Source organism: Taurulus bubalis (genome assembly GCF_910589615.1).
Source record: "Taurulus bubalis genome assembly, chromosome: 5".
In the NCBI taxonomy this organism is placed as follows: domain Eukaryota; kingdom Metazoa; phylum Chordata; class Actinopteri; order Perciformes; family Cottidae; genus Taurulus; species Taurulus bubalis.
The window spans coordinates 10,916,587-10,942,870 of NC_136593.1; the positions used below are offsets into that span (position 1 = coordinate 10,916,587).

Below are 26,284 nucleotides of genomic sequence, written 5' to 3' on the forward strand. Positions count from 1 at the left end.
CAAATGAGGGTATTTGTACCCCTGTTGTGATGATGCCTGGGTGAAATGTGTCGTCAAGTTATTTCAGACACTGGGCTGATCACAGGATCAATATACTTATGGTCCAAATAGGTCACACATTAATGAACGTGAATTATGTAATTTCTTCAGAAAATCCAGTGTGTTACAAGTCTGTTCAGGTCAACAGCACAACTCTAGGATCAACACAACAACAACATATTGATCATCCCACTGTGACAACACATTATTATAGTTTTATGTTTCTTACACTTAGTTGTGTAACATTTATTAAGTGAACTGCTATGCTGTCTCCCACTCGTGTAATACACATAGCACATAATCATGAACTTCACATAGGCGGTATGTTAAATAATACTACTTAGAGTTGTATAGTGTAATTCCATACATTCTGCTTAGATGTCATCTTAAGGTTGTAACTACAGATTTGTGTCTTCCTCTGAAAAGTAATTACGCTTTTATAGCAGACAAACACCCATAGTTCGGATGTAGGATGGAGGGGAATTATTGAAAACGTGCATGGTGCTGAATAGAGTAGTGAAGTGGGAGTTGGCATGTATGTTGAAAGCGTGGGTTCATAAAGTACTTGTTTGCTAATTGGACCATTTACCAATGCCTGGATGCACATGAAACTATTCCTGCTAAACTCAGCTTGCCCATGTAGATGATATTTGCAACCCTTTTTTAAATGCATTCAGCAGCTTGAATCAATTTGTCATAGAGTTCTGGACAACTATAATGCACTTTTGTTCTAATAACACTCTGAATCACAATTTAACTAATCTAAAACTCCTGTTTTATGCATTGAGTAGTAGCCTATCATGGTAATAATTCACCCACTTTGGGTGCCTCATAAGCAAGCGCTTTTATTGTGGATGTCAATCAAGGTCAGTTTCTTATATTAAAGAAAGTATCATATGAGTTATGTAGTGGGATTTGTTGCTGGGGTCCAGGACTTTTTTCTTTTGGACTAGACAATTTGAATATTACGTTTTAAATACATGTTAAGACCATTCTAGTTAACAATGTAGGTTGAAGATAAATATGATCCATAACTAATAATTATCTGGTTACTCTCCATCCAGTTACTACAACCACTGCTAATCCTGGATAAGGATGTATCAACAAAGAAGTTTATTTACATATATAATGTTACAAGGACCGATACAGGAGAACATTCCTGCCCACTGCTATTAGACTTTATAGCAAATCACCTCTGGCCAAATCCTCCATCAATTGACTCAACATCAACATCAATAGCCCTTGCACCGCTTTTGTTGTCTAGTTAGTCACTGTACATACTTATATACACTGCACATACTTTGCATTTTTTGCACTGTCTTTATTGTTTAATTTCCTAAATTAATACACTCTACTTCTATTGTATATATTGAGTATTTTGCATTCCTGATATTTGTTGTGTGTATTCTATGTAAGTTGCTGTTACAAACTAATTCCCCCCTTGGGGATAAATAAAGTATACATCCATCCATCCATCCATCTATCTATCTATCTATAAAACAAATATAAAAAGTAAAAAAACACCAACGCAATTTAGAAAAAGTACAAACACAAACTTTAATAAAAACATATAAGGCCTCCATCTGCACAATATAAAATCCCTCATAACTCCCCAAAGTCTCGTTGTATTTCACAGCGTTAACTCTCGACGCCATATTTGTCAAAGTGTCTCATGACGATGCCGAGCTCCAGCTCCACGGTCCCCATGGCCTCGGTGTGCAGTCGGTATCTATCCGCCCCGCTGTACACGAGGTCCGGGCTGCGGAGCTGCGGTCCTCCGCCGACAAACATTTGCGCCAGCTGCTCTTGCCAGGAGCCGAGCGGCCTCCAGGTCACACAGTGTATCCGGTGATGTCCCGGGCTGGACGGGACGTGGCAGTACCCGTAACCGTACAGCTGACAGCGCCCGAAAGAGTCCTGGTGCCACACCTGGAGGTGCAGCTTCGGCCAGCCGTGGAGTCCCTTAGTCGCGTAGTGCAGATCGATCGGGTGACTCCAGTACGCCACCTCTCCCGTCTGGGGGACATCTACCTGGGTCTGACCCTCCTTCAGCCCGGCCAGGAGACGCCATGCTCCTCCCGTGTGGACTCCCCATTTGCAAAACAGACTGCTCTGCGGGAAACCAGTGGCCCCAACGATCTGGCCTATAATGTGGAGCTCTGCCATGTTGCCAATGTGTCCGTACACTCAAATATATCCAGCACCGAGGGCCCTTTCTCGTCCGAGTTTAAGCGCTAGCTTAACGGCTAGCAGAGACTAGCGCCACAGCTCTCGTCTCCTTGGTAACTGAGCCTGCTGCACTTCCTCAGTGTTTCTCCCTGATCGTAGTTTCTCAGGCAGCACTTCCTGTTACAATGTAAACAGATTAAGCATTGCTGAATGGCATTTAGACACATAAAGTCCAGCATTTGCAAAATTAGAGGTATTGTTTGCAACTCCATACCAAATAGATCGCTAATGTGACTATAGCTAATTTATTGCGGCGACACAAATTTGATAACTGCTGCCTGGCAGGAATAGCGGAGGGAACAATACAAATATATTTTCGAGTCTAGAAACAAGAGACTGTATGAAACAGCGCCACCCCATGGCAGTAGTACTTCTATATTTTGTGGCAGCACTGTATGGTTTAAATAAAACAAAACTATATATATATATATATATATATATATATATATATATATATATATATATATATATATATATATATATATATATTTATATATTTGGGGGTTGGGGCTGTTTTCATCAATAAATTCAAAATATTGTGGAACGCTTGCAATGTATGATACACCACCGAACGGCATCAGCAATCCTTTCTCCCTGCAGCAATCAAACTCACCAAGCATTACAATTTCCCTCGGGATAAAAAAAAGCTGTATCTTATCTTAATTTCTCTAGTTTAGTAATGAACTATCAGATATGTAAGTAATGGGCCTTCATCACATTGTTATACAATACAGAGCACTGGTATCACTAATACCATTATTTTTCAAGTGCCCCAGTATGTCAGTGCAGTTTAACGGTGAGTCGGCATGCACAGACAAAACCAGGAGCCTGAAACTGAATCCAGCCACCATTCACTTTTTTTATCAACACATGCGCTTTTGAGTGCTTTGAGTGAAAAAGCCCTGTGTTTGACTGAAAAAACACTTTCATACTTTTGGCAACATAATGCATTTAGCTAAATTCACAGTCGCATTTTCATTGTTTCATTGTCTTAATTGTCTGTATTTTATTGGCTAAAAATGTACCTTGCTTGTCTTGCCTACAGCTGTATTAAAACAACTGAGTAGACTTGTCTATACAAACTCTTAACACATTGCAGAGAATGTATTCGGGTTTTGAGCTATGGATGACAATAATGGGATTGTTTCCCTAAGCATCCAGGCCACTGCCAATCATGTCACGCACACCCACACAGATTCAACTTGAATTGTTACATATTTTGCCATGACTATCGAATGTTATTGAGAAATACTTAGAAATAAGTGCTCACAAGCTTTTAATATGTGGCTGCCACAACCTGTCTCTCTGTTCTCCATTTAGTCGGATCCAACTCTAGAGAGACATTTCAAGGGTCACAGGGACAATGTTACAAGTGTGGACTTCAGCTGCAACATGAAACAGATTGGTAACTGCTACTTAATTTTACTCTTTGTCTGTGGCCAAAGCATTTGCTTCACCTGCTTGCTGTTTGGTATGTTTTCTACACAATGTGCTCAGTTCACACTCCTGTGCTCCCTCCTCTCCCAGCCACAGGCTCTATGGACTCCTGTGTGATGATCTGGAACATGAAACCTCAGATGCGAGCCTATCGTTTTGATGGACATAAAGAGGCTGTCACTTCTGTTCAGTTCTCTCCCTCTGGCCACCTGGTGGCCTCTGCCTCCAGAGACAAGACTGTTCGTCTTTGGGTGCCCAGCATGTGAGTTTGGAAGTACTGGTATTCCACCTTTTTGTTTTTGATTACATCTCTATAATCTCTCCTTCTTATCGTATTGCACTAGAAAGCTTTTACAAAAGACTATGGTGGTGACTCATAAAAGCAACAAAACTAGACAGTTGTACTGTATCTCTTGCTTTTGCCAACACAAAAGAAGGCACACATTTCAGAGCACCCACTTGTTTTTGTTTTTGGTAATTTGTTTCAAATGTTGTCTTGGTGTTTGTGGGTGTGTACAGGAAGGCTGAGTCAACAGCTTTCAAGGCTCACACTGCCACAGTGCGCAGCGTCAACTTTTCTGGTGATGGACAGAATCTGGTCACAGCTTCTGACGACAAGACCATCAAAGTGTGGACCGTCCACAGGCAAAAGTTTCTCTTCTCTCTCAACCAGCACATCAACTGGGTCCGCTGTGCCAAGTACGATACACACACACACACACACACAGACATGCATACAGTTTTCATAAGATATTATATATTACTTGCTGCTGCAAATATTTCTATTGTTTGTTGTATGTGTATAGATATATTTGATACATTTCATTGTCATTTAATAATGTCACTTTGATGAATAAATGTCACTTGTAAAAACTGCAGCTGAAGACTGAGATATTAGTCAGTTTTTAATCGAGAATTTTCAATAAATCTTTTTGCAGATTTTCTCCAGACGATCGTTTAATTGTGTCGTCCGGTGATGATAAGACTATAAAGCTGTGGGACAAGAATAGCAGAGAGTGTATTCATTCTTTCTATGAACATGCGGGGTGAGCAATTGAAACAAAAAAAAACAAGTTGGAGGAAGAAAATGTGGATAAGAAATGTTGTGACTTGTGCAGTGAGTAAACCAAATTAATCAGTTATTTTGGTCAATGTTTGTTCTGATATTTTTGTAAATATTAAGATTTTAGAGGGTTATTTACTGAGTGTAATTTGTCCTTTATATATTTATTGTTTTATTACATGTACACTGATAGTCTACCGGTTCAATGGGTTCAGTCTAAATCATGGGAAACAAAGGCATTGAACATCTACTCATTCATCACAGACTTTCCTAAAAGCATCAGATAGAAGCCTTAATGGTTTTTACACTGTGTGTTTCCAAGTAATATTTTAGATCAAAAGTTTTGTGTTAGTTGAATTAACCTGCTGGAATAGTTAAGTTTATGTACTGTAAAAAAGCTTGGTCAAAACCCTAATTTCATTAAATGTCATATTTTCTCTCTCCTAAGTTATGCGAACCATGTGGACTTCCATCCCAGTGGAACGTGCATCGCTGCAGCCAGTACTGACAACTCTGTGAAGGTGTGGGACATCAGATCACATAAGATGCTGCAGCACTACCAAGGTAAAGATGCCTAAAAAAACAGTTAAAGGATGTATGTGGTCGATAATGATGCCATTTAAAGATTACAGAAGACTACAGCAAAACCACAATTTGAAATACATCACTGCATATTCATAGCTAATGGACCCATCTAGCCGGGCTGATGTTAATAAACATTAATGGAAGACTTTACTATATTTTCTCCCCCTCAAAACACTCCAGTTTAGCCACTTTTGGTGCCTTTACATTTAAACAACACAGGTGATTTTTATACGCTTTTATAATAAACTGAATCCCTAACACAGTAAAAGCACTTGCAAAAAGACAGCCCAGTTTTTGTGTTTGGGAGAAAAATGTATTGAGCTTATATGGCAAAAATCCAAAGTGATGTAATCGACTCCCACCCGCACTCTCCAACACAGCTAAAGTAAAGCCTCACCTTTAAACACTTTGACGAATATAGCAATTGACTGAAATAACACCAAGATAGAATTAAAGCGTTAAAGCTCTCGATTAAAGTGGTAATCAAGATTCCTTGCATATTCAATTAGCCAAATGTTGATGCCTTTTGTCAGTCTGCCTCTCGGTCTGATTGTTCTAATCAGCTCTCTTAAATGGATTTGAGTTGTGAGATCTAATAATGGATAATCACATCTGTCTGAGGAGATGGGCCATGAAGATAAAAGCTTTTCCTCTCCACTCATGTCTTCCACTTTCCGCAGGGCTTCACTTTACATACTGTAGTTAATCACCAATTGTGCCACCCTAAAGTGTGAAATTGTGGTTAGAATGGGGTGCGGTTACTGTTGTGTACCCATGATTAGCTGTCTGTTTTAGTCATTTTGCTTGCTGTTGGGTGGTTAAGTTAGCTGGCTCTGATTTATTGGGGTGTTTACCTTGCTCACTATCCTTGTGTGAAACTAAGAAATACCCAAATAGTAAGGCAAGGCAAGGCAAGTTTATTTGTATAGCACATTTCAACAACAAGGCGATTCAGCATATATTTGCAGCTAGGTGTCAGAATATATTATATATGTCATATGTCATAGCATCTTGCAGCCAGCAGATGGACCATGTCGCCCGTGAATGTCTGGCTGTCATCTCATTTGTCTCACCAGACTAGATTCATTTCAGGTCTGGGGAAGTTTTGATTAGCTGCTGTAAGCTACTAAACTTGTCGTATTGATACATGCTAATCTGAACCCGATGTTAAGCCATTCTCAAGTTACACAGCAACTGAGGCGTTGTGATGTACAGCAGCAGTGCACTTCAGTGGGATCCAGGCAACCATGTGAGCGAGCATCTGGCCCCGCTGAAGTGTCCTTGAGAAAAGTCACTGAACTCTTGAACGCTGCATACATGCTGCTATATAACTGCCGTTGTTCCCTGATATGGGAAAGGAAAAGTTGAGATTGGCTAACAGTATTTTTGGTGATATTTGATATTCATAACCAATAATTCTCAAAATATTATTTGTTTTTAAATTGTGTGAACGTCATTGTTATTGTCATAATGATTTACATCATACAATTTAATAATGTTATGCTATTTAACAGGCAGTTGTAAAAGTTAAACATGTAAACAATGTGATTTTTAACTCTTCGTCTTTAATAGCACACAACCATACACGGGTAATTCAGTTTGAATTGCAGTAACAGAGTGTCTATCCTGCTCCTGTCATAAAGTTTCTATGTGTGTTTTCCAGTCCACAGTGGTGTGGTGAACAGCTTGTCTTTCCACCCGGGTGGTAATTTCCTCATAACTGCGTCAAGCGATTCCACAATGAAGATACTGGACCTGGTAGAGGGCAAGCTACTGTACACACTGCACGGACACCAGGTAGACACATACACACACACACACACACACACACACACACACACACACACACACACACGGATACCGTTTAGACATCATACAGGCCAAAATGTGCCGTTAACCCAGTAATGATCGTGATAGGTTGTGTCTGTAGTCTGCTCTGCTGCTCCTCAGTGTGTGTTTTACTGCGTGTGTTTGTCATCTTCGTTGTGCATGTTGGATTCTGTGAAGTGTGTGAGAGTGTGCGTGTGAGGCCTTTTTTGTAGATGGGGTATTTTAGTACTTGCCAGGCGAGCGGGCAGCCCACTCATGATGACTCATCTCAGGGTTGTTGGAAGGAAACAGAACTGTGTTTCTGCCTCCGATCCTCTGGATCCTCTCCTCTTCTTCTTCTCTTCCTCCTCCTCTCTTGTTTCCGTCCCATGCTTTTTCTCCGACTTAAACACTCCTCTACGTGTGTTCTGGCGATGCTATAGTACTGCCGCCAACATTATGATCCTAATTTTCCTCCTTGTCCTTCTCTATTAGCTCCAACCTCTCATGTACTCACATTTTGGCTGACTGGACAAGTCGGCCGGACAGCTCAGTGACTGTATCTGTTTGTTTGAACAGCTGATGGACTGGCTTGCTGGCTAGTTGTGGAAATCAGTGGCTTGCCAAGACCACATGTGGTCCGTCTGTTTATCTATCCCTCTGTACAGGTTGCCTGTCTCTCATTTCTGTGTCTTTTTGTCTCACTCGTGCTTCTCTTCAACCCATTGCCAAAACTCTTCTCTTTTTCAAGATGAAAAAGCAGTTTCCCGCTTGTCGCTTTTCACTCCTCCAAATTTGTCATCTCCTGCACTTTGTCTCCATTTCTGTTGTTATTCTTTTTGGCTCAGTTGTGACTTCACCAATCAGTTGGTGCTGGGAGCGCTCAGGGTGTTAATTGTCCCACCGGTCTCAGAGCTTGAAAATGGGAGAGACCCCCATCTGTTTGGTGTGGGTTTATGTGTGTTGATGGTGTCTGCTTGTCTGTGTATGTGTGTAGATCTATGTACGTGAACTGTATGTGAAAACACAGGGCGGCTCTGAGGGAGTGTTTTTTTCTGTTGAATCTGTCAAATGTGTTGTTTACCTCGCCTCAGGGGTAACCTGCTTAACTGGCTAGGTGGAATCAGCCCACTTTAGGGGAATTTATCTCTCTGCTTCGCTGTCTGACAACTGACTTTCACAGCGTGATCCAAAACTTTTTCATGAAGAAAGATCTCAACTACACTTTAGCGGACGAGAATACATTTTTACAGGGTTAAATGTATTCCCGCTTGAAACTGGTTGTAGGGTGGTACATGTCAGGTATAACTAAGTATGGCAAAGAGCTTCTATGATCAGATTTGATTCAGTTTTATAGCAACACAGAACTGCTCTTAAATGTATATTTTAAAGAAATAACTGTGTGTGCGCGTGTGCGTGTGCGTGTGTGTGTGTGTGTGTGTGTGTGTGTGTGTGTGTGTGTGTGTCCGGCCATGGCAAGTGCCAGCCTGGCAGCAGGCATTAGTCAGAGCACAGACAGAACATGCAGTCTGTCAGACCGTCGCGTTGCCATAGTGACACTGTCTGCTTCTCTCAGGTGCTTCTGGGAAACCATTCCTCACCCAAACCAGCCTGTCTGGGTGCCAGCCGCAGGACACACAGCCCCTATTTTCTTCCCAGCAGCCTCCCTGTCGGTTCCTCTCCCCTTCTCTTGTTTGTGATCTGCTTCATCTTCCCTTTGAACACAGTCAGAAGGCTCAGGCTGTAATCATTGACCCCATTTTGCATTGCAGGTAGAGAAAAGAAGGTAAAAAAGCCAGAGCGCGATTTCTGAGTTTTCCAAGCTGGATTCGGTCTGCGCTCCAGGTTCATACAAGCTCACACAAACGCACATGTGTCATGTCAAAGTCCTGGCATCAGCAGGTGATCCTTTTTGGCTCTGACCATGTGTGACCTCACCTCACCTGCGTCTCTGCTTTCTGTTATAACTGCCTCCTCTCCACACGCCCACCGCCCACCGCCTCCTCCGCAAACATGAAAACTCACACACATGCAAGAGCTTCAGTTCTGACTGAGCAGAAAGACAAAAGAGAACGGTTTCCTAAACGCTTTGAGTTACAGACACAAAAACACATAATCCTTTCCAGCTCTCTTCTCGTCACTCTGTGTAATATTTAGAAGTGTGTTTATTTTGTTAATTTTGTAGTGTTTTCTCCCCCCCAATTTAACATGAACAGCTACACTTTCATTACAGCTATATTGCTTGGCAGAAAATAAAATTAAAATATTATTTATATTTTTCAAAGATACAATATGTAGGGTTTAAAAATTAATGAATGGGCTGAATGAAACACCATTGCGTCATTATTTGTTTACAGTTGCAACTAACAATTATTTGTAATATTAATTCACTGTACTATTTATATTATTGATCTATTAATTGTATTGTCTATTATTTGTCCGACCAAGGGTCCAAAACCTACAGATACTCAGTTTGTTATCAAATAAAACAAAGACAAGAAGCAAATGTAGTAGCTAATGTTTGTCATTTGTGCTTGGAAAATTACTCAAGAGATTAAGCAGTTCTAAAATAAGATGCTGAGTAATCGATCTGTTCGCTTCATCATTCGCTTCATAAGATTTGTTCTTGATTACCACAGCAGAGATCTGCCCGTGCTTAATGAATATTGTTTTCTTCATTGAAATCGGTTGCAACAATAACATTGCTTTTCTTTTCTACTAGAATTAAGTTTGCTGCTAATAGTTTCAGGATGCATCTCTTTGTAATAAAAATAAGGCAATGTTGGTATATAATTATACTGTATATGTCTTTGCCTTTTGCTCTAGGGTCCAGTGACCAGTGTTGCCTTCTCCAGGACAGGAGAGTACTTTGCCTCTGGAGGTTCTGATGAACAGGTGATGACTTGCTATTCTAACTGATCCTAAAACATTGAACCGATGTAGTCCATTGATTGGACATATTATGTGCCCTCCTCACACCACTGACAAGTGATAGGTATATTGGCCATTTAATTAAATTTACATGTAATTAAATTTAGCCTTTATTTATCCAGTTCCCTTTGGGAATCAAAATCTCTTCTCACCAGGACGCTTCATATTTCAGATGATTTTACTGTTTTTAAGGTTGATTACAGCAATATGTGATCATCTGGAACTTTCTGATTTCAAGCTCATGGACAACATATACATTATTTTGATATTCTTAGTGGTTTTAAAGTCTCTTCTCCAAGGAAATCCTGGCCTTCTATATATTTCATTCTCTGTATGTAAGATTATTTGTCATTTTACTTCAGTGTATTATTGTGGAATGAGCAATAATTCTATTCACCTTACAGGTAATGGTGTGGAAGAGTAACTTTGACAGTGCCGACGGCAGTGATGGTGTCAGGCTGCAACATAAAACTACCTCCAGCTTGCAGGCGCTCCCAGCCAGCTCCGCGGCTCAGCCCTCCTTTAACTCGCATCTGCCTGCGTTCCGCAGCGAGGTGAGTTCAGACCGCTAGAGACAACCACAGCAAACTGACAGCCAATCTACTTTGATATCCCACTTAGTTCTAGCTTTTTATCCAAGACACAAACACACAGAATATTTCCTTTCCTTGCCCTCACACATCTAACCCTCACATGCACAAATTGCTTTGGTCCTTAGTTAACACATCTGTACCTAGTGTCCTCATCAGGAAGTCTCTTCATCATGTGATTTTGGTGGCTCAGTTTTGATTGTTAACTAATGTCAGGAAAAAAATTCTGACTATTTATTTTGGCATTTTCTGTTTTATTGTATACTTTGACAGTGAGGATACAGATAGGATGTTATTGCAGTCATTTGGTATGAATCTTGCTTTACATGTCAACATTCCCCCATTCATACACATTCATCCAGTGCACTGATGGCAGAGGCTGCCATACAAAGGTGCCTCTTGCTCATCAGATTCTAGTCTAAACATTCACACACACTCAGACACAACGGAGGCCGTCTTTGGAAGCAACTTGAGGTCCAGTATCTTGCTTAAGGACACTTCAACATGCGGATGGGTGGAGCTGGGTATCGAAACAGCCAATCTTCTGATTAGTGGATGACCTGCTTCAACTGCTTAGTCACAACAGTCACATTATTTCCATATTCTTAGAGGTTTACCAGTCATGCTACTAATATATAATGTTTTCCCCTGAGGTCATGAAGCCCATGAAGTCTCCAAAAATATGGAAAAGCAGGGTCATTTTATTGTTTCACCAACAGGTTGTACACACACACACTGCACAAACTAATTGAAACAAGAATGCATACACATTTGTGTGCATGTGTGTCGTTTGGCAAAAAAAAGAAACATGCAAATGCACAGATGCCCCTCAGTATTTCATGCTCTGCTGCTGACTTATTCCCTCCCTGCACATCCTTCCTTTGAAGTCTGCAGTGTGGCGCAAAGCTACTTTCAGATCTCTAAACCAGGACATGAAATACCTCCCTGTTCCCGCATCTACATTTGACATGGAGGAAGTTTTTTTCCATCTTTTTGACCACATAAAATTATTAAATATTAGGCCTCAATATTAGCCTCGTTTATGTCCTCAAAACAATGATATATTTGCTTTACGTAAATATAGTACAGTCAAATATATATATATATATATATATATATATATATATATATATATATATATATATATTTGACTGTACTATATTTACGTTTTGGATGATAAAATATCAAAATTGAAAACAGTAGCAATGATGTATGAATGGTTTCAAACATTGTGGTTACTGCAGCTATTGTGTCTTATAACTTAGGGTACTGAAATGAGTCTGGCAGTGATCTCTGCCGTAATAGAGTCTAAAGAAGTATCGTCCGATTAATCAGCAAAATGCTTTTTCCTGCTCCAAACTGTCAATATATCGGCCTTTAAATAATCCACTATCGCCAGACCAATATCCGGATTCATGCTGTTTTTATTTAATTTGACAACTAAGAGGCTTGAGCACTATATTATGAGTCAATAAATGCCAAAGTCAGTTATACTATTAAAAAAAACATTCAGATGGAAGCCTTCCAGACACTGAAGCTCATTTTGTGGCAGTGTCTCCTTCATTTCCGTGACAGTAATTTAATAGAACATCAATAGGCGTCTCCACTTGAACTGAATCCACCACACCCTTTTTGGACTGCTGTGTAAATCTGTCCAATGAGAAAGTGTAGCTAAAAGTCATCGTGTATCACAAAAGCACTTCATGAAACGTAGTATTCAGTTTTAAGTGTGAGTTTACTTCAGGTATCGTCAGACTGAATACTACATATAATAACACTGGTTCAGGCTGATGTATTATGAAAAAACGCAAACAATGGGAGAAGCAGGAGTTTGATTTTGAAAGGGACTAATTGAAAGGGTTTATGCTGTGCATTTTTATTATAATTTTTATTATAATAATTATTATCGTGAGATTTTAACCTAAAGATAAATGATTAAAAACCAACAGAAAGTGAGAGAGTAGGGCAGCTATTAGCGACGTTTAAATATTAAAAGACCTTGTTAGATATCGCTCACACACACAAAGGGGACCGGGTGTCACCGGCTGGCTGGGGAACCAATGGTTTGGATTTCGACCCCTTTGACTGTGACAGTGTTACTTACATCAACAAGGGCACTGCCAAGGTCCTCTCCGGCTCATGCTCGCTCCCACACACACATACACCCTCCCTCATATTGATCCCACCGCTAAGTTAAGATCCACCAAAGATGTATAACAAGTAAATAAAAGATGTGATGCGTCATGATTTGTCTTTTTAAAAGATGACGCGGTACAAGCTACGCCAATGGTATGAAATGGTATACACTTCCTGTCTCCTGAGTGGGTGTGGCCTAATGTGTGTGGCCTAGTGTATTTGTATATTGTTTTGCTAACATTAAATATGTATAGCCATATAAAGAGTTACAAAAATGTGTTGGCTAGGTCGTTTGAGAACGTCAGCTTGACATTTTTACACAGTTTAACTAACGTTAGACCAGCAATGCAGTAAATTCGCCGAGAAGAGATATCGGTGTTTCCAGATCTTGTGACTGTGTCGAACAAAAAAAATGCCATTTTAGTCAAAGACTGTTCAAAGTTATGTGGCTTTGGAAAATAGGGTCCAATATTTACTTTGGAACTAAGTATTATCATTTCTCGCATTGGAGGGAATAGTCTCCAGACCTGCTGTTGGCCTTCTAAAGGGGCGGGGCAGTGCGAAACCCAAGTGACACGGGTTCAGGAAAATGTTCCCTCAGAAACTTGGCAAACAAGAAGTCAGATGTTTCTCTACAGTCAACTGAGACCAAGTACATGCAAGCGTTTAAGCAGCATCAGCTTTGAGAGGGGAGGGTGGTTATTTCTAACATCCCCTTCGCATCAACTAATTTCCTTTAAGCACCTCTTTTCTTCATGCCATCCATGGGACTCCTTTTCTTCTTCTATGTCTGACTGTGCCTTTCTCCCTCGCTGCTGTGATACAGGGTTGTAAATTGATTTTAATAGCTTTTCCATTCTACAGCCGTTATTAAAGACGTGCCTCAAAGGGTGATTAGAAAATGGGCAGTTGGATCGCGGGGAGAGAAATGATTAATGCAATGCTTAAAACGTATTATCTTCTTCTGGGAACAACTGTTCTTGTAAAACCCCACTGAACCCTTTCTTTGGATTCTTTTTTTAAATTTAAATACAGCTGCCTGAAGTGACGGCACTTCACTTCACATCTGCTTGATTCAGTGCAAAATGATTTAACTGTTTGTTTTGGCTCCTTATCTTGTAAAGAAAACATGTATTGACGATTCATATTTCTAAGTGATAAATATATGCTATTATGTCATAATCGCATGATCTGGATTGACTGCAAGAATGACTGAATGAATTACATTAGCAATACAAATTATAAGTCTCAACGATAATGGTGAAGATGAAGTGCATGCAAAGCATTTCAATGGCTGAGTAGATGTAAAACGAACGAATGAATGAATAGGCTATATAATGTAGAACGTGTAATGTAGACTGATGGAGGGGAACATGTCAGAACCAGCTCTGGTGGAGATTGACCTTCAAAGTGTTTTTCCTTTTGTGGACTGTTGCATGTTAAACATGTTACTAATTTTGCTGTTACCATTACAGCTTCTTGTTTAGTGGCAGCCATCATATCCACAGGGATGACCCAGCTTTCGATTAAACAAAGTTAAAAAAAATACATGTGATTGAAATAATAATAATACATGCTGCTTTAGCATTTTACTTCACACACTAGTTACTAATACCAACACAATAGCTTGACTGCTACTAGTGCTATTAAAATAAAAGCTCTAATAATATCTATTTCCTGTTAGTTTAAGCACACACATGTGACACTTGCGAATGAGAGTAGATGAAGAAAACAACTTGTAAAATGCCACAAAAGCTTTAGCCAAGATGATGCTCGACAGAGCTAGATGTTGTCACGAGGCAGTCTGACAATTGCATGGTTAAAGACCCGGCTACCCAATTGTTGTTTATGTCCAGAGATAATAAGGAGATCTTTTTTGTATTTCTCCACTTTAATTTGTGATTTTTTTTAATTTTTTTTTTAACTATAACTGACTGGAAATCATTAAGACCCATTTTTATTTTATTGCAATGCTTTCCTGTTCTTTTTTCAGATTTGATTAAAAATCCCAATAATATTAATCTCTAATGTCATCAGCCCAGACTCTAATGAAGGCGAAGTGGCTCTAATGTGATGTTGTAAATGAACTTGTTTTCAGAGAGGCATGATGTAGTAAACAAGATGTTGTTGCAGCCATGAAATTAGTTGTTGAACGCTACTGCAGCTCATACATCCAAAAGCCAGACTAATTAAAGAGAAGCACTACACTCAAGATGAAACTTCATGCTCTCAAAATTGGAATGACCGATGGGACCACCTCTTCTCATTCTGGGGCATCTGACTACAGATAATTGATGGGAGTAATTTAATGCTTCAGGGAACTATTTGTGTAGTTTGTGTTGTGTGTGTGTGTGACAGAAAACTGGCTAAAACTAAATTGATGCAAGTTTTGTCGGACATAAGGTCAGTCAAGCACAAAGCAACATGTTGTGCATGGTATTACACACTTAGTTGCTTGGTAGCTAAAGCTAAAACTGTCTTTATACAACAGTACAGCAATAAATCCTACCTTCATGAAGGTTAAACGGTTCAGTTGTTTTTTTTAAAACAGTTTTAGATAGATGTTGATTCAACTGTATGATACTTTTTGGGGATGAAGCACATAGTGCTGCTGAATTGTATTGCATTATACAGAGAGGTGTTTCTTTTATTTAGCCTTCCCTTTTTAACATATGACAAAATAATGTCAACATAAAACAATACAATTGTTCGTCGCAGTCCACCTTCCTTTTTTTTATTTCCTAAACGGTTGACTCAGAGAGCCATGCACAAGAATTCCAATGTGTCTGGACTGTTTGTCTATGCACAAATGGCAAATAAAAAACCTTGAACATTGGTGTTCCTAATAAATTGGCAACCGAGTGTCACTTCTACATTCAGAAATATTTTCCCATTTCTCCCGAACAGCATTTAATAACTTTAGCTTCCTCAAGGTTTTGACAGCACGACTACATCTGAAACTCATGGGATACGTTGTACTTGTATGCACGCAAAATAATATCATTACATAATAATAATATTATGATATTAAAAGCTCTTCAAAAAAGACAAATCAAAGAATCTCTGTGAGATAGTCTCTGTGGTGCAGAGACATGGAAAGCAGGCAGGACTACAACCCTCTAGTCCGATGTGAATTGTCTAATGTAACCTAGGTGTTAAAAACATCCCTCCTTACTATGCCGAACATCCGGTATTACACACAACCCCCTTTGGCGATAATTAATTTCACCCGGAAGAAATTGACTAATGAGACAGTAATGCCCTGTTTATTCATTCGGAGGCAAAGGCCACCCATGGCTGCTGCCCTCTCAGAATCACATGGGATCCTGACAGGGATTTCATGAACGGTTAATTTGGTACGCTGATCCTTTAATGCACTTGGATGCGAAGTTCCATGATAATTTGTCAGTGATGGGCACTGAAACACACTAAGCCATCTTTGAAATTAGGTCCCTCAGTTTACATTGAGAGTGTGTGTGTGTGTGTGTGTGTGGTTCAGTCCGGCTGTCTCTGTGCTCAACACAGCTGAGCAAATCTCCATGTGCCGCTGTTTCGTTGTGTGAGAATAGATGCGTATGTGTGTATAGATGCGTGTGCGCCAACCATTGCTGACAGGCAGATCAGCTCTCTCTGATCACATCCGCCCTAATCCCTCCACCCATCCCCTCTTCAACCGCCTCCCCCCTTCCTGTCTCTAGCTTCACATCTGGGTCTTTCTCCCACTCACGTGTGCAGGCAGACGAGCTGCACACTCACAGCAGGCTTCCCTTCACAGTGCCACACAAACACACACACACACACACACACACACACACACACACACATCACTGCACAACTCGGCTCAGCTTTTGGGATGTGGATTGGAGAGCGGGGAGGGGGTTCTGAGCCTGCAGTAGCTGTATGAACTTCTATCTCCTTCACCATTAAATGTTTCAATCACAGTAGCTTATAGGCAGCAGTAACTGTGCTACAGCAGACCAAACTTTACTGGCACTCTCCTTAATTAAAGACTCAACAAGCAGTGAAACAATATATGAGGATGTATATTAAAGATCTTAGCATTGCACGGACAACTGCAGTTTCTGATACTGTTTGTGTGTGTGTGTGTGTGTGTGTGTGTGTGTGTGTGTGTGTGTGTGTGTGTGTGTGTGTGTGTGTGTGTGTGTGTGTGTGCTCATTTTTAAGGTGCTGGTACGGAAAGGCAGGTGGTATTGTACTGACAGTAGGGGTTGAATGCATTTGACAGCAGGGAATAGAGGCAAAGGCAGGGGGTGTGACAAGGGAGTCAAGAAAAGATAGCAATTGAGTTAAAAAGAGCCTAATGGTCTAGTGAAGCGAGAAAACATCCGGGAGAGGGAAAGGTAGCATGTGGGAAAACAGGGTGAGCACGTGAGCCAGCCAACCATCATGAGCGCAGAGGAGACAGAAAGAGAAGATGGTGATGGGAAGCGGAAGCACAGGAATAATAGCCATTAACACCTGTACGTCCTTGTTACACTTAAAACCGAGAGGAAGTGATTATAGAGGCAGACAAAAGAGTAGCAGGAAGAGATGCAAGTGGGGCCAGCATTCAGAGCGAAATGGAAAAGTGAGAACTAAGTATCATTAATGAAAGAGTTTAGTGAGAAACGTCCTCCCTTGTCTATTCTGTAAACAGTAGCTGAGGCTAAAAGCAGGGGCTGTTAGACTTTCTGATGTCCATAGGTTATTTCATGAGAAGGGGATGTGATGGGTAAAAGGCCCTTTGGCAAGCTGACGTGTTCTGTGTCCTGATTGGAGAATAAGATTAAAGGATATCTGGCTGTTAGGAAGGGGTGTGTCCATTCATTCAGCGTTGTAAGGGAAGTCTGATCTGACATAGATAGGTAGCCAATGAGGAAGCTAAAGCTGGGGTAATTGACATTGACATGTCATTGCAGGGTAAACACAGGTGTATTTGTTAACATTAATTTGGCCCTGTTGGCTCACTGAAATGACTGTGACACATTCAATAGAATGGGGATTTCATCAATAATGTGGTACATGTCAAAATAACTACTGTGAAAGGAACCTATATACTAACTTTTTCTAGTCCTCCCCTGTGCCTTGACCACAAAGGTCACATCAGCATTGTCCTTGCGCTATCAACAGCGCTGATGCAACACTGAAGGGATTGTCCGTACCGGTTCCGTCTTGGCTAAGGAGCAGCTAAACTCTCTGTGCAGTGTGATATGTAATCCTAGTGTTTTATTGGCCATCAATCTCACGCGTATTATTGAGGCGCAATAGACTTGAATCGTAAATTAACGCTTCAGGTCAGAGTTGCGCTCGTGAGTCGCAAACCTGGGCAGAGGCAGTGTGGTCGGCTGCATAAATGAATGAGAGCGTATCTGTTGCGTCAGACGTGCAACTGAGAAACACGTCCGATAGGTGTCTGATACGCTTGCTATCTCCACACTGTGTTAGTTAAGATTCTAGCTGCAGCGTTCTGAACCATTTGAAGACCTTTACTCCTATTGCTGGCTTTTAGCAAGTTCAAAAATAACAATAATGTTTGAGATATGTTGAGCATTAAATGGAGTTTCAGTATAAATAAAGAGAAAAGCCTGTGTTCAAGTGTTCCTTGAGTGCTTGTGCCTTAGACCGACTGCTCTAATTAGCTCATCTCAATCAGCTGCTTCTCGTCCAGCAGCAATCAAAGGTTGCTGTGGTGATTGTCGCTGCTGAGTGCCTCCTTAGAGCTGAGGTGCACCTTTTAAACCCCTACTTCCTCCAGGTGTGTGTGTGTGTGTGTGTGTGTGTGTGTGTGTGTGTGTGTGTGTGTGTGTGTGTGTGTGTGTGTGTGTGTGTGTGTGTGACAAAATGTGAACCTGGGGACACCTACTGTAGCAGGAACTTTTGAGGGTTTGCGTACTTTGCCAGGTGTTTATATTTCATCAACTTATATGTCACCGTAATAGCGTCACAACAAGCAAGATGTCGTTCATGGACAAGGAACCAGACAACAACCAATAACTACTTTTGTTGTTTTACCAACTCACATGAGACACATGAATTAGCTATAGTTTACACTTTTACTACTACTTATAATCAAAAGTGGATTAAAACATCACGGTTCTGTGTTTGGTGTAAATTCTCCTCCTGTCTTTAGCATTTGGTGCCAATGTTGAAAAAAACCCTATTAAAGACCTTCCAGTTAACACTCCTCACTAGACCTTTCTAATTGCAGCTTTTTTGACTTTTCACAGGTGTAACGACTAACATTAATGATGGCTCTGTTGGATTTGCCGGCATGCATACCAGAACATACAAGGGCATGAAATGTAGCCATTATTAATGTTATTAGTTGTGCTTTTTTCACCTCTCTTCACTTTTCTGCTCCATTCTAAAATAAATATTCAGCTGGAGAACACACAGTGTGTGTGTGTGTGTGCGTGTGCATGCGTGTAGAGTGATGAATGGTTTTGTATGGAGCTAGCAGAGTGTATTGATGGCTCGCTGTGTCAGACTAAGAGTTTAATTTGGGCCTCAGGAAATTTTCCACTGTTGGTTTTTCCACTCCAGGTGATTCATTAGCACGGTGGTAACGTGTGTGTCCACTTGTGCATATCAGGGTTTTCCCTGGATCCACGTAAGACTACTGCGGTACAGGACGTGTTGCGTTTGCAGAACTATATATTGTTTTAGCGTCAACAACGCTATGTACATATAATAGTATAAACTAGAGGTACACTGTGTCAACCGTTACTACTTTATTGCAAATCATCACAGCTAGAAAAGTTAGCTTCTCCTGACTAACCTGAAAGACAAAGCGTCTATTCATAATGGCATAGTTCAATTATATTTAGCAATGCATGCAGTGAAAAGAAAACTTGCTAACAAGTGATATCTGTGAATTAATTATTGTTTTACTTTATAGTGAGAGCAAAAGACAAAAATAACAATTGTTTCAGGAGAAAATGCTATATTTGCTATTTAAAAAAGTTTTGGTTTAAATATTTTAACATTTAGTTTTTCAACAAAGACACCTTTCCTAATTTCCATCAGCAGCTTTTCCCCACAATGTTTCAACTCAATATTGTGTGTGTGTGTGTGTGTGTGTGTGTGTGTGTGTGTGTGTGTGTGTGTGTGTGTGTGTGTGTGTGTGTGTGTGTGTGTGTGTGTGTGTGTGTTGGACAACAAGTGCATATCTGTACTGTATGCACATGTCTTCATCAATTTTGCCTCTGCTGTTCTCTATGAGCATATGTGTGTTCATGTGAAGACCAGTGCCTGGTGTGTGTTTAAGCAGCTGCTTTAATACAAATTGTACTCTCAACAAGAGTTAATCCAGTCTTGATGGAGCTTGTAGGCTCAGCATAACTGCTCTATTCTCTCTCTCTCTCTCTCTCTCTCTCTCTCTATCTCTCTCTCTTTTTCTCTCTGGAAGAGGGATAAAGCACCACAGTAAAAGACAAAATAAGGTAATCTACTGATACTGTGTTTTATTTATTCATCAGGTTTAGAGATTAATTATGTTTTAGAGCTTCTGTAAAATGATTAATGATGATATGTTCACGCTTCAATATAACTTAATTATCAATAGCACTAATTACATTTATTTATTCAGCCTCTTGAAAAATATTTATTTCCTTTTGAAAGATAGAAAGATACCATATAACTGCACCGTCCTCTTCAGCTTTACATGAATGTGTCCGGCATAGCAGTCATCGCTACACCAGTGACCTGTCTGCTCTATTTTCTCTGAATCTGTGAGTGAGGAAAGTGTGGCGCCTCATTTTTAAAAGAAAGCAGTGTATAATTGTATCTGCATATTAGTAATTTAACATCCAAGACCTTCTCCTCTTCATAGGTCTGACCTGATGTTATTACAGTGACAGTGAAGGAATAGCCATCAACTGCTGACCCTTCTAATTAATCCACTTCTCTGCAAATTATTTGCTTCTCGATTACTTTGTTCACTTAATCCAAATAAATATTTGGAGTAAGTAAACTATTTCAGCATGACAAGTACTTGACAAAAAAATGCTAAGTGATAGGACACCTTTTTTCTCTGTATTAAATAAATAACCTGTCTGTTGGCATGCAATGTAATGTATTGAGATCACATCAGCAAGTTACTGAAGGGCATTGAGTTCCTCTTCTGGCATTTTCTTCCACTACAATTGCAATATATACTGGCTGTGTGATCTCATTTTTCACATCTTGTGCTTTTTTGCAGAGCCAGCTTTCCCTTAACCAACCTCCTCTTTTATTCTTTGAAAGTTTTAGGCATTAATATAGTCAAGTAATGTCACATTTAGTGAAATGTCTTTCAGTGAAACTTATGTTCTGTGTTTACTGTTTTATTGTGTCAGAGCTGACACAGGCATTTTACTGTGGCAGTATGTATTATCTCTGTCGGTGGCAAATGTGTAGTCATAACCAGGCTTGATTGAAACACACACACACACACAATTTCACAACCAGTGTGTGGAGACGGGACAGAAATATGAAGAAACCTATAGATGTGTGTGCACAGTCTTTAGTCAGACAAGATGGTGGAGACGTGTGGTCACTGATCGTCATGTGTTTATGTCTCATTGAATTCATCATAAAGCAGACAGACTGACAAAGGCTCCTTTTATGGAAACAAAATAGATTAAAGCAAAGTCAGTGTTTTCCAATGTTAGGGTGCATTTTAAGTTATTACTGTGCTGTTACATTATCAACATCTAAGTTAAAACTTGATTATTAAAAAAAAACAGGCTTTCATTCAGTTTCACATGTTTCTGTTTTGATTATATCTGATCAAATTGTATGTGATCTGCCATTACCACGTTTTCCCAAATAATGTATTCAATGTGTGATGTCATGTTTCTGATTGGTATTTTTTTATTGGCAATACTTTCCAAAACGTAGTTCTTATCTTGCCAGAAGTTGCACATCTGACAGGGTGGGTGAAACTTTGAAGCTGTGCACTTGATTCACCCCTGAACATAAATGCTCAATGAAAAAAAGTTAATTTTCAACTCAAGTCAATTTTATTTATGTAGGCCAACATCCCAAATCCCAAATGTGGTCTCTGCAGTCTATACAGCATACACCCTTTGTCCTGAAGACACTTTGGTTCAGATAAGGACAAACACCCCCAAACTAGACTTTCACAATGCAAAACAAAACTTGAGGAATAGCAACACAGGAGGGACAGATAAACACTGCAATAACAGATGGGGTGTGTGTGTGTGTGTGTGTGTGTGTGTGTGTGTGTGTGTGTGTGTGTGTGTGTGTGTGTGAATAATAGACGGAAAAAGTTTGTGTTAACTACAAGATGAACATCATTGTAGTCAGAAACATCATTTGAGTCAGAAATGTTTGTGGTATTGACATCGTAAAAGTAGTATTACTGAGATCGGACCAAATACAGTTTCCCATACGAAAGATATATATATATATATATATATATATATATATATATATATATATATATATATATATTATGGGCTGAGTATGTCTCAGGATATTTAAATGTACTACTATTGTCGCTACATGCTACTAATACCGTTACTGATGTGATTCATCAGTGATCTAATTTGGCAATTATTTCTTCCAGAAACCAGAGCCATAATTTTATTTTCAGTATATACAATTATTAGGAGACAATTTTAAAAGTGTTGTGGTCTCGAAAAATAAACAAATTCATTTTTCATAGTTTTAGCCTCTTTTTCTTTTTGACAGCACACTCGAGCACAAAACACTGTAGTAGTGCAGAGACATTTCAGTATCTCTGCACTCCACAGTATTCTTTGTGAAGCACATCAACAACTCTTCACCCTCCTTCCTCTCTGTTTTTAGGCTCCTGAACCATCAGAACATTTCAATGGACAGGACTCCCACACTGCGGTCCACACTCAGAGCGCCAGTCGCAGCGGCAGCCACAGCAGAGCGACTCATTCCCTCGCCTACAGACACCTCAGCAGCCGTTCTTCCTCCACCCTCCAGCCAAAGGCCCGGGGTTTACCACAGCAGTCCCCCCAGGTCCAAGCACAGTCCCAGGCCCCAGATGGAGGGGTGCCCCCTGGTTTAGCCAGCACCCTGGAACACATCATAGGTCAACTGGATATTCTCACTCAGGTAAGCAGAAGATGTGATGATCTCCTAAACAGCAAGCATTGTGCTGTGGCTGTGCCACCCACTCACACTGCTCAGAACAAAAGCTTACTTTCCTTTCAACCGGCAGCTCAGAGATGGATTCAGCAACACAGAGACAAAATATCTATTTTCAAAAGAAGAACAGCTTCTTCCCTGCTGTTTGGTACTGCATTAGACTGGCACATTGACTCTATACAAGACATAGGTGTCTGTGGTAGAGTTTATTCCACACATTCATATTTACATTTCAGTATTTCATCACAACCATCCTCTACAGCAGGTGGAACATGCTGATACGGTCCACGACAAAGTTACTTGGTAAAAAGCTATTTTGCTATAATGTTTTTGATGCTGAATGCACCACAAATACATTTCCATTCACCTCTGTGATCTGGAGGAAGACAATCATTTGTCTTTACATATAAACCCCTTTTTGTCTGTTTGTTTCCCAAGTAGTTCATGTTGATTAAGTAAGTTAAGTATGAGACATTTTTACCTTGATGCTAGCTGAGATATTTAACTTAAGCAGTTTGCTGGGCCTAATCCTACACCGTGAGGTCTGAATGACTGTCCCGACAAAGCCAGACTAAACCAGAGCCTGCAAGACTAAAAATTACATCCTAAAACAAAAACGGATACGATCAACAATCAGTTTAAGATCCCAGGGTCTGCTTTGTATCAAGTTATGTTATATGTATTATGTTGTATGTGTTTGTTTCGCTTCATAGATGTGTTAAATGATGGATACTGAGACTCCGCACTTTTAGAGTGACTGTTACTGAATACAGCAAAACGTTTGACGCTCAGCTGTTGGCACAAACCTCAAAGTAAATTTGACACAAAGTAATCCCTTTAGCTGTCTCGTCCCGTATGAAATGAAATCACTGCGGCTTTTAAATTTGCAACTCGTATTAATCTTGCAATGGACAGCCATACATCTTTTTGTTGCTGTTAAGGTTTTCTGATATATATCTGAGGCTGCAGCCAGTTGCACTCTGCACCAGACCACACCTCATTGCAAGTAGTTCATATCACCTATCGAATTTATTTCATGTATCTACATTGCTGTTTTCCAGCTCATTGTTCAGATACTGTCGAAGAACACTTTCTGCGGATGATTCGAAGGCATCATTTCTGTGGATTGTGAAATGTGCAGCTGTGGAAGTCAGATGCTGAAAAGAATCCCCCAGTTGTTTTCAGCTCAGGGCATCACATTAAACTTTTAATTATTTTGCCGATCCAAATGTGTGTACCGAATGGAGGGTGTGTTAGATTAAAATAGTTTATCTACATTATGTATCATTATCCTGTAATTGCTGCACATTTTCTTCAAAGTATTTCATTTGAGCTTGTTGATCAACAGTTGAGTGATCGTGCACCAAAAAGTGACGTGGTCCTAATCTCAGTGCAACTTCAAAGGCCCTTAAAAAAAAAAAAAATCCAACAACTCATGATATATTGATTTGAGGGTGTGTGCATGTTATGCTTATCAACAGTATTTCCCAAAAATATGAGTCATAACTTTTTTTCTTCTCGTTGTTAGTAACAATACAACTGGATAAAGGTTCATGTGCGATAATGAAGAAAAACAATGAACTAGGGGAAATGTTTGAGTAAGGTGAAGAGGTAGAGTGAGAGAAACAAGAGGAGGACGGACAGATGGGAGGAGGTGAATGAGGAGAGAGAGCAGAGACACTTTGTTTGTGTTTTCTTCATGTATGAAGGGTTTTAGCTGGAGGTTGTGAACCTGCCCTAAGGGAAAACGCATCATTCATATATGAGTACTGGCAGCACTCTGCCTCACTCACTGATAGTAAGTGTAAGTGCTCAATGGCCACGCTGAGACGCAGAAACACTTCTTGAATGTGTGTGTTTCTGGCTGGATTTTCTTCTTTCTTTCTTCTTCTTTCAAGCTGCAGTCCAGCATGTGGGAGCATTTAATATCGGCCCGGGGCAGCCAGGCAGCTAGCTAGCCCCTCCCAGGGGGGCTGGTGCCAACCTCTTCCTTTCAAGCCCACTGTACCCCAGCCCTGATACCAGATGGATCGTCTGCATCTGGTTTTATCCTTTTACTCATTTAATGTTTGGCTTCATTCATCTTCTCTTGATTAGAACAAGAGATTGAGAGAACTGGTAAATCATTTACAGTATGTGGTTTCTGTAGAGTTTTCTTGATAGTATGCACATTTCTGACCATCTTATGGTGGTCATTCAAAAAAAAGCATTGTTCTTTTCATGTGGCTTTGCAGTGACTTTCAGTAAGTGTCAATCCTGTATAGGACTCAGGACATTTTTACACCTTATACGGTGTGTAACTGGTATTTTAATGTCCTTTTTTACTTTGCTGTTGCACCAAAGGGCTTGTGTTAACGACTGATTTAAAAAAAACAAAGAAAATCAAACATGACTAATGAAAATGTTCACAGTCCAATATGGCTTCACTTTAATCCACCGATCGACAGGTGTTGTTAATGCACCAAGAAAAGCACCGATACCGCAACAAAGGCAGGAAAGAAGACTGCAAGCTTGTAGACATGAATTTAAACAACATGTCAAAGTGTCTGGTGAAAATGTTTTATGAGGAAGAAAATCTATTTAATACATTTGTTAGACCTCGAGGATACAATCAGTGAGTTTGGGTGAGTAACATAATTTTTGCAACTTTTATTTCCTACTCAGGTGTGGAACATGAAACAGAATAATTTCAAAGGCTGCATAAAATTCACTAACAATGCAGCAATTTGCACAGCTGGTACCCATACAGATGTTTACGCTGGCAGATCAGTGACCTGCACCTCACCTGCTGTTTGATGATGAGAGTAAAAAAAAAAAGAGAGTTCTACAACCCATGAGTGCGACCCCTGATGCTTTCAGTTCCCTAAAATAAAGACATTGCCTACAAGGCATGTTAAAAGCAGCCCACTTCAAGTATTTATGAGACGGGTTTAATTAAGTTATGTTGCAGTTTACCTCCAAAATGCACTCGTACTGTTTTACAATGCACAACAAGGTGCAAGTATACAATTATACTCGTATAAAGTCGCTCTTGTTCTAATTTCTGTTCAACTTTTGCTTAAGTTAGGCATCCTATGAAGATTAGGCTGACAAAGCGACATTATTCATTTCCGCGTTATATCCCTGCTGCTTTTGTACGTCTTTTCCCCAGCATTATTTTTTACTAGTACAGCTCTTTGTAACTAATAGTTGAGGAGACCGAGAGGGAAGATGATGAATTATTCATCATCATCGCTAGACTGAAGCTTCCAAAACCACAGTTTGCTGTGTTAGCTGCTTTTCACTTGTCTGCCCCCCCACACCCCTTTCTTTTTCCTCTCCCTCTGTTTGATAATTCATC

General features: G+C 40.0%; 2 protein-coding genes across 2 annotated transcripts in view; one reads left to right on the top strand and one right to left on the bottom strand.

Moving 5' to 3' along the window:
* Positions 1 to 1,662: 1,662 nt before the first annotated feature.
* On the bottom strand, positions 1,663 to 2,205 carry b9d2 (B9 domain containing 2; the record flags this gene model as incomplete). The annotated part of the gene is made up of 1 exon (XM_079217832.1): positions 1,663 to 2,205. One exon carries the CDS (start codon positions 2,203 to 2,205, stop codon positions 1,678 to 1,680), a length of 528 nt encoding a protein of 175 aa, XP_079073958.1. The 3' UTR covers positions 1,663 to 1,677.
* Positions 2,206 to 3,594: 1,389 nt separating this feature from the next.
* The window catches only part of poc1a (POC1 centriolar protein A), a gene marked incomplete at its 3' end in the record, with an annotated part of 29,112 nt that continues 6,422 nt past the window's right edge, over positions 3,595 to 26,284 (top strand). Inside the window, exons 1-9 of the mRNA XM_079218952.1 lie at positions 3,595 to 3,673; positions 3,796 to 3,967; positions 4,225 to 4,404; positions 4,644 to 4,751; positions 5,217 to 5,332; positions 7,017 to 7,150; positions 9,989 to 10,057; positions 10,498 to 10,647; positions 22,633 to 22,911. Coding sequence (XP_079075078.1) covers positions 3,661 to 3,673; positions 3,796 to 3,967; positions 4,225 to 4,404; positions 4,644 to 4,751; positions 5,217 to 5,332; positions 7,017 to 7,150; positions 9,989 to 10,057; positions 10,498 to 10,647; positions 22,633 to 22,911 — 1,221 coding nt within the window. The 5' untranslated portion in view covers positions 3,595 to 3,660. The remainder of the gene's footprint in view (positions 3,674 to 3,795; positions 3,968 to 4,224; positions 4,405 to 4,643; positions 4,752 to 5,216; positions 5,333 to 7,016; positions 7,151 to 9,988; positions 10,058 to 10,497; positions 10,648 to 22,632; positions 22,912 to 26,284) is intronic.